This window comes from Lactuca virosa, chromosome 5 (assembly GCF_052849685.1).
Source record: "Lactuca virosa cultivar CGN04683 chromosome 5, Lactuca_virosa_CGN04683_v6, whole genome shotgun sequence".
In the NCBI taxonomy this organism is placed as follows: domain Eukaryota; kingdom Viridiplantae; phylum Streptophyta; class Magnoliopsida; order Asterales; family Asteraceae; genus Lactuca; species Lactuca virosa.
This window is the reverse complement of record NC_136430.1, coordinates 322672186-322686291: the sequence shown is the minus strand read 5'-3', so window position 1 is coordinate 322686291 and position 14106 is coordinate 322672186. Positions and strand designations below refer to the sequence as shown.

General features: G+C 40.5%; 1 protein-coding gene across 1 annotated transcript; it reads right to left on the bottom strand.

The window, feature by feature from the left end:
• Positions 1 to 5033: 5033 nt before the first annotated feature.
• LOC145112615 (uncharacterized) lies at positions 5034 to 6086 on the bottom strand. Its single transcript, XM_079048759.1, has 3 exons — positions 6015 to 6086; positions 5642 to 5912; positions 5034 to 5187 (listed from the first exon to the last, which is right to left on the bottom strand). The coding sequence occupies exons 1-3, from the start codon at positions 6076 to 6078 to the stop codon at positions 5142 to 5144; spliced, it is 381 nt and encodes a 126-aa protein (XP_078904885.1). The 5' UTR covers positions 6079 to 6086; the 3' UTR covers positions 5034 to 5141.
• Positions 6087 to 14106: the final 8020 nt, after the last annotated feature.

Here is a 14106-nt window from a genome sequence, read left to right as displayed (position 1 = left end):
TGTTAATTTATTATGTGATTAATAAATTAATATGAGATCAATTGATAAATAATTGATTTGTTAATTTATATGATTTATAAATTAATATGAAATCAATTAGAATTGATTAATTATTAATCAGAATTAATCTGGAATTAATTCTAGATTAATTGAAATTAATTAAAGGTGTAAGGGTTGGATTGTAATTGTTCATAATTGAGCAAGGAAAGACAATTATAAAGGGATCTATATGGTGTACAGTTTTTGTGGGGATTTTAGGGTTTTAGGAAGCCCCCTGGAGCTGATAAGGATAACTGCCTTGAATAGATAATATATGCATTTATTATTATTCAAATCAGAGTTTATCCTGGAGATCCCCTAGCTATAAATACCTTCCGGTTGGCATCAAATTTTGTCGCTCTCACTTCATAAAGGGTTGTGAACAAAAATTTACTCTCTTCCTCTTTCCTCACCTGTCTTCTAGTTATAGGATTTGGGTGTGAGCCATTAGAGGCATCATCCTTTTGGTGCTAAGCTTTCCAATACCAACAACTACAAGGGATTGAAATGATTTGTTTACTACGACAAATCAAAGGTATGTAACCCTAATTCTTGTGTTTTGATTATACTAGGGTTTCAATTAGGGTTCATGTTAGTTTTGTTGGTCATTGTATGTTACATTCATAGTGTTATGACATAGATCCTTTAGGTTTCATGTTCCGTAAGTGTTAGGTGAAATTTCTCAACCATATAGTTTTTGTAACCTATAAAACCCATCACATTTTACCCTTAATTTAGAGGTGCTTCAATTAATCATCCAAGGAGTAATCCTCAGACTTTTTCATCATCCTATCGGATAAGTCTTTCAAGAGGGTATCAACTTTGCGATAATTACACCAACCTTGAAGAGCTCTGGTAGAGAGAGATGGAAAGCATGGTAAACCTTTTTAACCACGACATGAAGCTCATGAACCTTATCCAGTATTAATCTTTCTTTGACCATTTATAACTCTAAGTACTTTGACACAAGGTACTTATTAGTACCTTCCTTATGTGCCTTGTACTTGAGTTCCAACGCTTTTCAGAGTTCTTTAGGATTTGTGACCGACAAGTACAAATCATAAAAGGTAGTTAGACATGAATTCTTTATGTAACCAGGGCATAAAACCTCAGTTCCCTACGTAGAGACTTCATCATTTATGTACCATAAGTTGTTTTTAGCTATGGTTCTTGTTTATGCTTTCGGAAGTGGATCAGATGGACTAGGGGTAATTTGGGGTCCATAAAAAAACCAACATGCAAAAACTTTACTTTGTCAACCCAAGAGGTTTAGTTCCTACCATTGACAAATTCATGATTCAAGGGTATGAAGTTGGTTGGAGAGATTTTTGTATCCATTTGTCTGAGATTTTAATTACAATAAAAACCTTTAAGATTGTTGTATTTCATACTTGAAAAACAAAAACCAGTTGATAAGTATAATGAACTAATATTGAATCGTTACGCGAACAAGCCACACATTAATATTGATAATTATATTTCGAATTGATGCAAATACTAAATCTAATTATTATTATTCTGTTACCAAGTTTTTTTTATAGAAAGGATTGATCATTTGCAATCAAATTTGATTATAAGAAAGGTAGAAGAAAATTGTCTCGTTATTGGACAAATTAAAATACGAGATAGAAAATTAAAGCCAACCTAAAAGTCATAGATTAATAACTAGTAAAATTGCACAGGAGAACTCTAGTCCTTAAAGGTATTAAAGTCACAATAGTTGTAGATTATTATTCGTTCCAACATTTGTGGAAGAACCGATAAACGCAAAACAAATACTCAGAATCTGGAAGAATAGAGAAGTATAGAGAGCAAAGAGAACATAAGAGATCTCTATTTTGAGATGTTGAATACAGCTCCATGAGGGCTTTATTTTTGTCACAAAGATCATAGGTGTGACATCCCCATTTTCACGGCCAGAAAAGATCGATTTTGTTTATGCTTTATAAAAAAACCAGAGTACTTCTTTCGATAAAAAAATGTTGCGGAATTTGTTCCCAGTAAAACATGATAAATACGTTATCAAAGCATTTCCGAAGAAATGTATTTTTTATTCATTTTAAAACATTTGGGATGTCATTGTCAATACAGAAACATAAGCATAAACAGAACTTACATTCATTTACACTAGTGATCTACATCTCTTTAATCTCTCGGTGTAATGTAACTTCATATCGACACCTGTGATACAAATAAGCTTGAGTGGGTCAGGTTGGGAAACCTGGTGAGTACATAGGGTTTTCAACCGACAATAATATAATTATTATGTTTAATCGTCAAACAATTAACCCAATTACTCATCCCCATTATCTTCATTATTCTTAAGGGTCTACCCTAAGAATCATCTATCCTGCATTCGTTCATTCCGAAGTCCATCGCTTCCAAGGTTCATATGACATGAACTAAGCCCATAGCTACCAATGCTCGTTCGTAAAGCACTAATTCCATAGCTGCTAAAGTTCATTCATCGGGTACTAAATCCATAGCTACCAGTGTTTATCTAATAGGTACTAAATCCATAGCTACCAATGTTTATCTAACAGGTACTAAGTCCATAGCTAGCGACGTTTATCCAATAGGAAATAATTCCATAGCAGCCGATGTTATTTATACTAAGTCTATAGCTGCCAATGTTCACTCATATCATCTTTCATCTCTCATCATTCATCTACCCATGTTTTACCCAACATATTCGTAGATATAAAATACATATACAGTTTAAATTATTTAAAACATGTATAAAATCGTTCATCCAGCATAGATAGCAAGTATACAGGTTATATGCACACATAGCACGTAATTTATATAAAATACTTCATATCTATGTGTAAGATGAAAGTAACTATGCACTCACTTGATAAGGTGGTGACTCGGTACTCGGACAACGCTTCATTTACTTTAAAATAATTTCCTTCGACGAAACCTAGTATTATTACCACTAGATTTTAGTCTAATATTTACCGTGACTAATTATTAGTCTTATTATTATTATTATTATATAAGCGTTTAAACAATATTTTCCAACCACTATGTACAGATAGGGGCCAGACATAAAACACCGGAGGGCAGGATCATTTTGGCATATAACACTTCTGAAATCCAACAACCCAGGCGGCCCTTCAAACCGGATTCCCCGTACCGCGAGTGGTTAAAAAGATATTATAACGACACTTATATAACCCATAATAATAGCTCAAATAATTAGTATAAGGTCCTAATAACGTTACTATATTTAAATAAAAGCTATATTAAAAATTAGGTAGGCGTATCTTACCTACGAGGGGGTTTGGCTAGAAGCCGTGCTCTGCAGGGGCAGAACTTCCGAGCCGAAAGCTCTTCTTCTCGGAACCGTCGAGCGCTCCGGGGCTTTCTTCTAGCGCTAGGGGAGTTTTTGGGAGGTTTAGAGAAAGTGTAGAGAGAATAAAGAATGAGAAAGGTGTGAAGAAAATGAGGGTGGGAGAGGTTCTATTTATAGGGTGAAATATGGCTGAACTTGGTGCCACATGTCACCATCTGGTGGCAAGACTTGGGGAGAAAGCCATGGCCAAGATTGTGCTACGTCACCCATTTTCACACAACACACTTCCGACTTCTAAAATCCGTAACTTTCGCATACGAGATCCGTTTTGACGTTCTTTATATCCACGCGTAGGTAAAAATAAGATCTACAACTTTCATTTTTACTCCGTCGGCTAATTCTGGACCGATCTTAAATTTAACAGTAGGAGGAGATTATACTGTTAAATGACCGCGAAAAATTCGTAACTCTTTCATACGGACTCTGTTTTCGTCTTTCTTTTTATCGTTGACTTCCTATTAATGAGATCTTCAAATCTCATTTAGGTCGCGTAGGCCAAAAACCGTCGATCTAAAATTCGAGTTTCGGGTCGTGCACTACTATGCCAAATCTTAGAAAATTCATAACTTCCTCATACAAAGTCAGATTTGGGCGTTCTTTTTATGCACGCTCTCGGTTTAACGTATAATATAACTTTTGTTTAGATCACTAAGGCCAAAAAAGTCCTCTATCGTAAATTCACTATTTACGTCTCCCGGTGCCGTGCCGGTTTTGCCGTAAAACTTCGACGAGCCATAACTTCTTTGTTATAACTCGGATTTCGGCGTTCTTTATATGTACGGAAACCTTGTAACATATACTACCACTTGGTTAAGTTTAATCCTTATAAATAATATTCCATCAATAACTCATTTTTTATGTTTCTTGTCTCTAAATTGACTAGCCCGAATGTGCGGGTGTTACAATAGGAGACTGAAAAAATGTGTGATGTGACGGTGACGACTCTATCACGACTCGCGACGTGTAACATATATTTGACAAGGTAAAACCCTATCTGCGGCTCCTTTCCCTCAAATCAACACATTTTACAAAGGATTTTAGAAGCTTCTAGGTGTTTATCCACAAAGTCAACTTGTGGTCAATGATGACAGACTTGGTTAACCATGATGTTGACTTGGCCTTTATATTTTTATGCAAGTCTTTACATTTTCAATTGGCAAGATCGAAAATTTCCTAACTTGAATGATGCATCCGACTTAATTAGAGTGATTGTGGAAATAATGAACGATCTTGAGCTTTCTTTCATCTATTGATTGTTGAAGCTAGCCTAATTTGTGATGATATTATGAACGTCTGTCTAATTTGTGTCGTAGATGAATAAGGATTGTCAATATTATGAATGTAGATCTAATGAATGGTTCTAAAATGGAACACTCATAAATAACTATTATATAATGTAATATGTCTCTAATATCTAATGAGATTGTACTTTTTCAATTAAAATTTTTTATTCTATATCATGTTAATCATGTGTGTGTCATGGTAAAATCTTGATTAGGGTCTGCCTTACTCACAATTGACCTTCATGTTGCAAAAAATAAGATAAACCATACAATATCATAAAAGACTACTAGGGTTCCGCAAACATCGTTTTAATATAAACCAGATAAATGAATGATCTCTCACAATCTACTGACCTAAACGAGCATTTTAAAGAAAACCAATACACGTTTTTATTTGTAAGTCTGAGTTATTTCCTACAACAAAATCAAAAGGTAAAGAATTCCGCAACTCGTGAGCTTTTTCAAAAGCATGCATCCAAAAGACAACAACAACATAGGGCAGCCAAACTGCACAAGAATAATAACGTCATTAACAACAATACTATATTCACAAAGCATGTATATAAGGTAAGTAAAGTATTATTGTGATAAATTTGATTACATAAAATACATTAGTACAATTAATATAATTTTATTTATAAACAAACTTATAAGAAGTTATATGCTTTCAAATACCTTTTAAACGATTTTCAATCGATTCAACAAAAAATAGGCACAAAAAGTGTACAACCAACGAAACCACAAGTAAATGTTAACACAAACATAAATCTTATTGGTTGGGTCAATTGAGGATCAAGACATAGTTTCTCCATTCTAAATTCATGCATAATTTGCAAGACTTGTCGTATCATTTTTTGTAAAATTATTCACATTTACTTTGATGTAATATATTTTTATAACTCACATTTCTAAATTCTTGAAATAGATCTAAGAAAGAGAAATATAACTAATTAGTAATTACCAGCCTTCCGCGAAACCGCTGCCTTGCGGGGGTTGATGAGGAGGAACATAATGGAAGGCATACTGTTGTGGATACCCATGTTGTGAGTATCCTTGTGGAGGGTATCCATGATGTGGATATCCTTGTTGTGGGTACCCTTGTGGAGGGTACCCATGGGATGGGTACCCGTGAGGTGAATACCCTTGCGGTGGGTATCCTTGTGGCGGATATCCTTGATATACGTATCCTTGTGATGGGTATATCTCTTTACTTTGTCCTTCCGACGGATAACCTATAATACAATATCAATGATCTATCATTATTTCCTATATTTATCTTAAAAAAAAAGATAAAAGAAATCCAAATCCCACAAATTCTAAACAAAAAACGGAACCTTGTGGTGGTGGAGGAGGTCCGACAGCGGCGTCAGGAGGCTGGCTTTGATTGGTGTAGCTCATGATGAATATGATGATGAATGGATGTAAATATTTTCTAAAATTTTATTGGTATTTTATTATGAAAAAATTTCACAATTGGTCCATGTGGTTTACAGAATATCGCACTTTGAGGACTTCCTAGCAAAAAGTCATGCCACTGTCCTTATGGTTTCAGTTCATTGCATGATTGGTCCTTGACCCTAACCCCGTCACTTTTGTACCGTTAGTACAGGGGTATTTTTGTCTTTTCATTTATGGCTACCAAAACAACAAAAATTTCAACCAATCATGACACCCCCCAAATAATTAAACTCCTAAAATACAAAACAATTTCCATTTTTACATAACCCTTTTTGTCATATCTAATGCTCGACTCCTTCCTAATTTCTCAAATTCATGATTTAAAACTAATAAAATTTATAATTCTAAACATTTGCTTTATTGTTTATCGACCTACCTGAGCATGTCGGTGGCCTGCAATTGCAGCCCACTCAACGCTGGCGAAATACTAAAATATTTTCCATCTCCAGTGAAAGTAGGGTTGCTAAGAGGCGTCGGCCTATCAGGAATCACCGGCACTTCAACATCTCCTTCCAACATCTTCAATACATCCATAATCGTAGGCCTTAAAGCCACCACAAAATTCCCACAGGCACAAATCTCTCCATTATCCCTATAGGGTTCATAGTCTCCGAATTTTTACCTTCTCCCAACAACGAAGGATCCAAAACGTGCCCTAATTTTCCTTCTTTAAGCGACCATGCCCAATCAGTAATCAGGAAACCATGTGAATCTGAACAAGTCAAATCCAGAGCTTTTCTCCCACACATAATCTCCAAAATCACAACCCCAAAAATGTATACGTCGCTTTTTTCCATTAGTTGGCCGTCATATCTTTGGGGAGGAAACGGGTGGCACGGGAAGAAACGGGTGAACGAGTTCAGTGGTGATCATCGACAATGTTCACCTGGTTCCACCGGAGACTGTGATTATAACGAAGCACCACCGCCACCCCTCACCGGAATCTATGATTAAGAGGATGAGGGTTGGGTCAGATTGAGGGAGACGAACCTAGTAGGGAAAAGGAAGGGGACCGAGAGGTTGGGTTGGCTATTTATTTTATTATTTTTTTTTAATCTGAAAATGATGATAAATGAAAAGACAAAAATACCCCTGCACTAACGGTACAAAAGTGACGGAGTTAGGGTCAAGGACCAATCGCGCAATGAACTGAAACCATAATGACCAGTGGCGTGACTTTTTGCTAGGAAGTCCTCAAAGTGCGATATTCTGTAAACCACAGGAACCAATTGTGAAATTTTGTCTTTTATCATTGTGGGTGTTTTCAGAACATCCTGCTGATTTTGAGGGGTGGTTTTCAAAATCATTGTCAACATCGATATTCACGCATTAGCAACTTCTATACTTGCAAAAATCACTACTAGCTATATAACCTATGTTAGGTATTTGATTTTTACCTCTATCAATTAATATTTGCACGTATAAAGTTAAACGCAAGTATATATGGTAATCTAACAAAATACTAATTACAAATAACAATAGACAATAAAATTTTCATAAGTAGTATGAGATTTTTTAATTAAATGTTTATTTAACGAGAAATAACATAGATTGACAATTATACCCCTGGTTTTAATTTATAAATATTTAAGATACGGAAAGTTCCATCTATTTCCAAGTGGTGAAAGAGAGAAATATCTTGTTTGTTTCCTCCGACGCTTCTCCTTCAGCCGCTGCTTCTTCCTCCCAATCTCAAGCAGTAAGTGAAATTAAATTAGTCTCCTATGTTTGACTTGAGTTTAGAACCATGGGTGATGTCTTATTCCTGTTAAACTTGAATGTCAAGTCGTTAAATGTAGCACCCCATTCCTCGTACGTATTTAAATTCAAGAATTTCATGTATTTCCTCTGGGACTCGACGAGTTGGCGGCCCAACTCGTCGAGTAGAGTCGTGATTCGCGGGAAGTTTAAGTGGCCTACTCGACGAGTCGGGAGACCGAATCGGCGAGTAGGTGTTGTTTGAGTGAAACCCTAAATTTGAGGGTTTACACCCTATTTAAACAACTTATCTCAGCCTCCATTGTCCCTTATACTCCCATAAGACATCATATCGAAACCCTACCCTTGTTTGAGTATCCTAAGGCCATTTTGGTGCATTTTGGTGGATTGTGAAGCTTGAGAAGGGGAAAGGAGCTTGGGAGTTCAAGTTGGAGCTTGGAGATCCAGAGATTGTGTTCAATTTCCAGCTTATTTAAGGTAAAAAGCTCCTGCCTTGATCTTCCATGTGTTTATTCATCTTTAGGGCTTGGATTTTGGGTATATTTAGGGCTTTCTAAGCCATTTTCGTGTTGTGAAGTGTTATAGGGAGTATTTACTTCAGATCTTGGTCATTGGAGGGGTCTCATGGCATAAAGGTGCCAACTTTATGGCCATAAGAGCCCCATGCATCTTTTAGACATCATTTGTAGTCCTTTAGGGCTAAAAGACCCATGCATGGACATAAAGTTCGTGGCTTTACATGCTATATCGGCCCTAGGAGGTCAGATCTACCCTTTGGATGAGATGAGCTTGACATAAATCGAGTTTATGGACATGGACTTTAGTGGACTCGGCGAGTTGTTCTTGGGACTCGACGAGTCGGATAGTGGTTCTCCAACCCTTGCTGTTCTGAGGGTCTGGTTGAGTCCAGAGAAGGACTCAACAAAGATGGACGAGATTATAAACCTGAGAATCGTGGGACTCGACGACTGGTTGAGCAAACTCGGCGAGTACAAGGCAATCTTCCAATCTTTGGAGATGGACTCGACGAGTTGTTCATACAACTCGGCGAGTCATAGACTGGACACATTCTTATGAGGGAGATGAACTCGACGAGTTCAAGGTCGAACTCGGCGAGTCGGATGAAGATGGCCCCGATGGTATGATTGAAGAAGAACCCGTCGAGTTCTTGCTAGACTCGACGAGTAGAGACGGGGATTGGTTCGAGTTAGAGGAGTATGGACTCAACGAGTTGGTAGACCAACTCGGCGAGTCAGGTCAACTGGATGTTGACTTTGACCAATGTTGACTTTGACGGAATTGAGTTGACCCTGGTTTGGGTTGCATGTTCGAATTGATAACTTAGAAGGGTTGTCGCGTAGGGATTGAGGAGTCGAGGGGAGTCGACTTTCACGCCGAGGACATTTCAGACACTACACGACATCGAGGTGAGTTACCTTCCAGTAGAAGTGGGTATAAGGCACCAAGGCCGGCCCATTGGTAATTGTTTAGTTGTGATGATTGACTTTGTGATAATCATCTCGGTTGCTTGTGCTTGGTATATGTGTATACTAGTATGCTAAGTTATGTGAGATAGTATCAGTAGGAGGGGACTAGTCCCCGATTCGGTCGCTAGGACCAATGGGTAGGTGGGACACCCCAGATATGTCTGACAGCATGATTATGATATGATATTATATGCTAGCGGTAGGGGGTGAAATAGTCCCCGTATTCGGTTGAGATAGACCGGAGGGTAGGTCGGCACCCCAGAATAGCCTGACATGGGTAGGTTAGCACCCCAGAATGGCTTGACATTGGTAGTTCAGCACCCCAGAATGGCTTGACATGGGTAGGTCAGCACCCCAGAATGGCTTGACATGGGTAGGTCGGGCACCCCAGAATTGCCCGGCGATATGTATGTGGTATGATGGGGGAACTCACTAAGCTTTGTGCTTACAGTTTCAGTTTTGGTTTCAGGTACCTCTTCGTCCAAGGGGAAGGAGCCGGCGGTGTAGCAGCGCATCACACACACATGATTTCCGCATGGAGTTTTTGGGATTATACTATGATTTTCATAACTCTTGGTATTGTGATTTTGAAACATGACGTTATGGTTTTTATAAGTTGATGTAACCTTGACAATGTTTTGGTACACTATTTCATGAGGTACTTAATTTAAAAATGAAATTTTTGGCCTTGAAAATTGGGATGTTACAAGTTGGTATCAGAGCCTTGGTTTGAGGGATTCCGACACACCCTCAGGGGTGTCTGGACTCAAACCGAGGGATTAAAAGATTTTTCACAAAGAAAACAGTTTTCTAAAATTTAAGTTAAAGAATTTTGAGAAAGAACAAGGTGTGTGATGCGTGCGACCGGCCGAGCTCAAGTAAGTTTTCCCCAAGATACCCATACTTGTTATGTTATGTTATATGACTTATGATTCTGAGAACTGCATGCTAGAATAGGGCTAAGGATCTAGGAAGGATGCCTTGAATGCCTGTTGTATGAGCTGTATGCTAGGACTGTTTAGTCAGCAGTAGGATATCCTGATTAGGTTATGCTTGTTGTGGTTACTCGATGCACGAATCCTGCTTGCTTTGTGCTATAGGGGTTTTGGCTAACTTTAACTAACTAGTGAGCAGATATGTAACAGTATTCGCAAGCTAGTTAGGGAGAGGTGGTAGGGACTCCTAGTGCAGTTGACGGCAGAGAGTAGGTCGAAGAGTGTCCTAGGAAAGCCTATGATGAGGTTAGTTGGGAAGTTGTATTAGTAGAAAGGGACTTGGTGAAGTCAAGGCAGTTCTTGAGGAAAGTACGGATAGATGTGGAAGGTAGTATGGGCCCGTACTACTGGAAGCAGAGGATCCGTACTCGAATCTGTTGGATTAATGTCTAAGTCCATAACTATATTTGGTATGTACTTGACCCGACCCGGCATGGTCCATTTGGGTTGCACTTCACCGGCACAATTTATATGGATAGTCTTTTGAGAATAGTATATTTATGATTTATATTAATATATTATAAGTTCTAATATATTAATATGGAATCATATTATTTAATTAGTATTGATCAAGAATTAATTTAGAATTAATTAAGTGATCAAAAAGAACTAATTAAATATGGACTCTTATATATATGGAATGGGCCAAGTTCATTTAGGTTGGGCTAAGCTTTCATGGATGGTCCATGGAGCTTTTAAACCATGGATCCTATGTAAATGAAAGGTCATGGGTATTAGGGTTTACATGGATGTAACCCTAATCCTCCATAATATATAAAGGGGTCCTTGGCTCACAAAATTGGCACAAGTGTGTGAAAATAAGAGTGGGCCGATTTTAGTGTGCATACATATTCTCTCAAGTTCTTCCAAGGTGTTTTGGTGATTTGTGATTCCATTTGAGGCTTCCACACTATTGGGGCTAAGCTCTTAAAGCTTGAAGACATCAAGCTACATCAAAAGGTATGTCATCTAACTAGAACTTTGTAGTATAGGTGCTTCATAATATGCTAGTTAGGATGAAACCTTGGAATAGTTAATATTTGCATGTATAATAGAGAAAACATAGATCCAAGGTTTATAGGGTTGCATGTACACCATAGGAGTGTTAGAATGCTCAAAACCCAACAGAATCAAGGAAGGCTGAGACAGAATCGCGAAACTTGGAGAGTGGGCGAGACCTCTCGAGGATATGTATGAGCCTGACGTTTATGTGTTTATTATCAGTATGGCGATTACATGACATGGAGCAGGATCTGGATCAGGATCAGGATCAGGCTCGGGTGCAGGGTCCGAGCAGGTTGATGACGGACTACGCGAGTTCATCGCGTATGAGATCACTAGAGGTATCCTTGAGTCGACCCCTATCATTTTCGGGTCAATCAAGGAGAGGATTATCGAGTTGATGGAGGATTGCCTCCAGGTGTTCAGGAGGGACTCGGCGTCCAGCCAGTCGGGTACGTGCACACTGTCCTTCAAGGACTTCAGGGGGAGTGGCGCACCGTACTTTCACGGGGTGAAGGACCCCATTGCTGCCAGGAGATGGATCGCAGACATTGAGTCTGTGCAGTTGACGAGCTTCTGCCCGGAAGGGTCGAAGGTCCGCTTTGTTGCGGGATGTTTGAGGGATAGAGCTAGAGATTGGTGGGAGTCAGTTGGTGACTCGTTGGGAGCCCCAGCCATCGAGGCTATGACTTGGTCAGATTTGTGACTAGATTCAGGGCTGAGTTCGCGCCAGCTGTGGAGCTTCAGCAGCTGGCCCGAGAGTTTCTTGATATGAGACAGACGGCTGAGACAGTGGCGGAGATCACCGCCAAGTTCAGGGAGAGGGCCTTGTTGGTACCTCAATATGCGGGGGACGAGGAGATGCGGAAGACCCGCTACCATGATATGTTGAGGGCTGATATCCGGGAGCATGTCAGCTATTCAGCCTGCCCAACCTTGGAGTCCATGATTGCCAGGGCGCGGGAGAGGGAGATTTATTTGGAGCACCTCAGGAAGAGGAAGGCAGAGATTGAGCAGGTTACAGGGGTTTCGAGAAAAAAACCCAAGGGATCCGACATTAGGTCAAAGGGCCAGCCAGGCCAGAGCCGCTGCAGGAAATGCGGCATGCCGCATGAGGGAGCTTGTAGAGCGGGATCATCAGGCTGCTACAAGTGCGGCAAGACTGGGCACTTTGGAAGGGATTGTACTGCCCCGCCCCCACAGTTCAGACATCAGACCTGATTTGCTTTCATTGCAATCAGAGGGGCCATAAAAAGGCCAACTGCCCTAGATTGTCAGCAGCAACGCTAGTGGTGGCGCCGACTCCAGCGACAAAACGAGTTTTGGATGGCCGGAAGGTCAAGGCAGAGGCTCCAGTGGTGCGGAGCCGAGCATTTCAGTTGACAGCCGAGGAGGCACGCGTCGCACCCGATGTGGTGACGGGTATGATTTCTTCCTTATGTTCTTATTTTATGTCGCTGTGATTTTGATATGTTATATGTATGCTCTGTTTAGGATCGTTCCATGTGAACGGTATCCCAGTTCAGGTGTTGTTGGATTCGGGTGCTACCCGATCATTTGTCTCTCTTGCGCTTAGCAAGAAATTTTCTAAGTCCTCAGGCATGTTGGATTGCCCTCTAGAGGTCGAGATTGCGGACGACCGGTCAGTACGAGTATCATAAGTTTTGAGGGACTGTGTTCTGAGACTGTTCGAGGAGCACTACCTGGTAGACTTGGTTCCCATACCTTTGTGGGGGAACAAGGTTATTATAGGTATGGATTGGCTAAGCCCCAATGGGGCGGTGATCGACTGCACGCAGCAGTTGGTGCGGATCAGGACCCAAGTGGGGGAGAGCTGGTGATTCAGGGCGAGAGGCCACAACGAGGGCCAACTTTATGTTCAGCAGCGAGGGCTAGGCGCTACCTTCAGCAGGGTTGCGCATGATATGTCGCCTATATTATGGATACCCGGGAGGCGGGTAAGGTGACGGTGGGCGATGTGCCAGCAGTACGAGAGTTCGCGGATGTATTCCCAGAGGAGTTGCCTGGGATACCTCCGGAGAGGCAAGTGGAGTTCAGGATCGACCTAGTCCCTGGTGCGGCTCCGATATCCAAGGCACCGTATCGGTTGGCTCCTCCTGAGATGCAGGAGTTATGTACACAGCTGTAGGAGCTGTTAGACAAGGGATTCATTAGACCGAGCAGTTCACCCTGAGGAGCCCCAATTCTGTTTGTGAAGAAGAAGGACGGATCGCATCGGATGTGTATAGATTACCGGGAGCTGAATAAGGTAACGGTAAAGAACCGTTACCCACTCCCGAGGATTGATGACCTCTTTGACCAGCTGCAGGGAGCATCTTGGTTCTCCAAGATTGATTTGCGTTCAGGCTATCATCAGATGAGGGTCAGAGAGGAGGATGTGCAGAAGACTGCCTTTCGGACGCGTTATGGTCACTATGAGTTTGTGGTGATGCCCTTCGGGATCACCAATGTTCCTGCCGCGTTCATGGATCTCATGAACCGTGTGTGCAGACCGATGTTGGATCGGTTTGTGATAGTTTTCATCGATGACAACTTGGTTTATTCCAAGACACGAGAGCATCATGAGGAGAACTTGCGAGAGGTTCTGGATACTTTGAGGAGGGAGAGCTTGTATGCTAAGTTCTCCAAGTGTGAATTCTGGTTGCGCGAGGTGCAGTTTCTTGGGCACCTTGTCAACCAGAACAGGATTTCGGTCGACCCGGCCAAGGTGGAGGCCATGATGAGATAGGAGGTTCCGAGGTCTC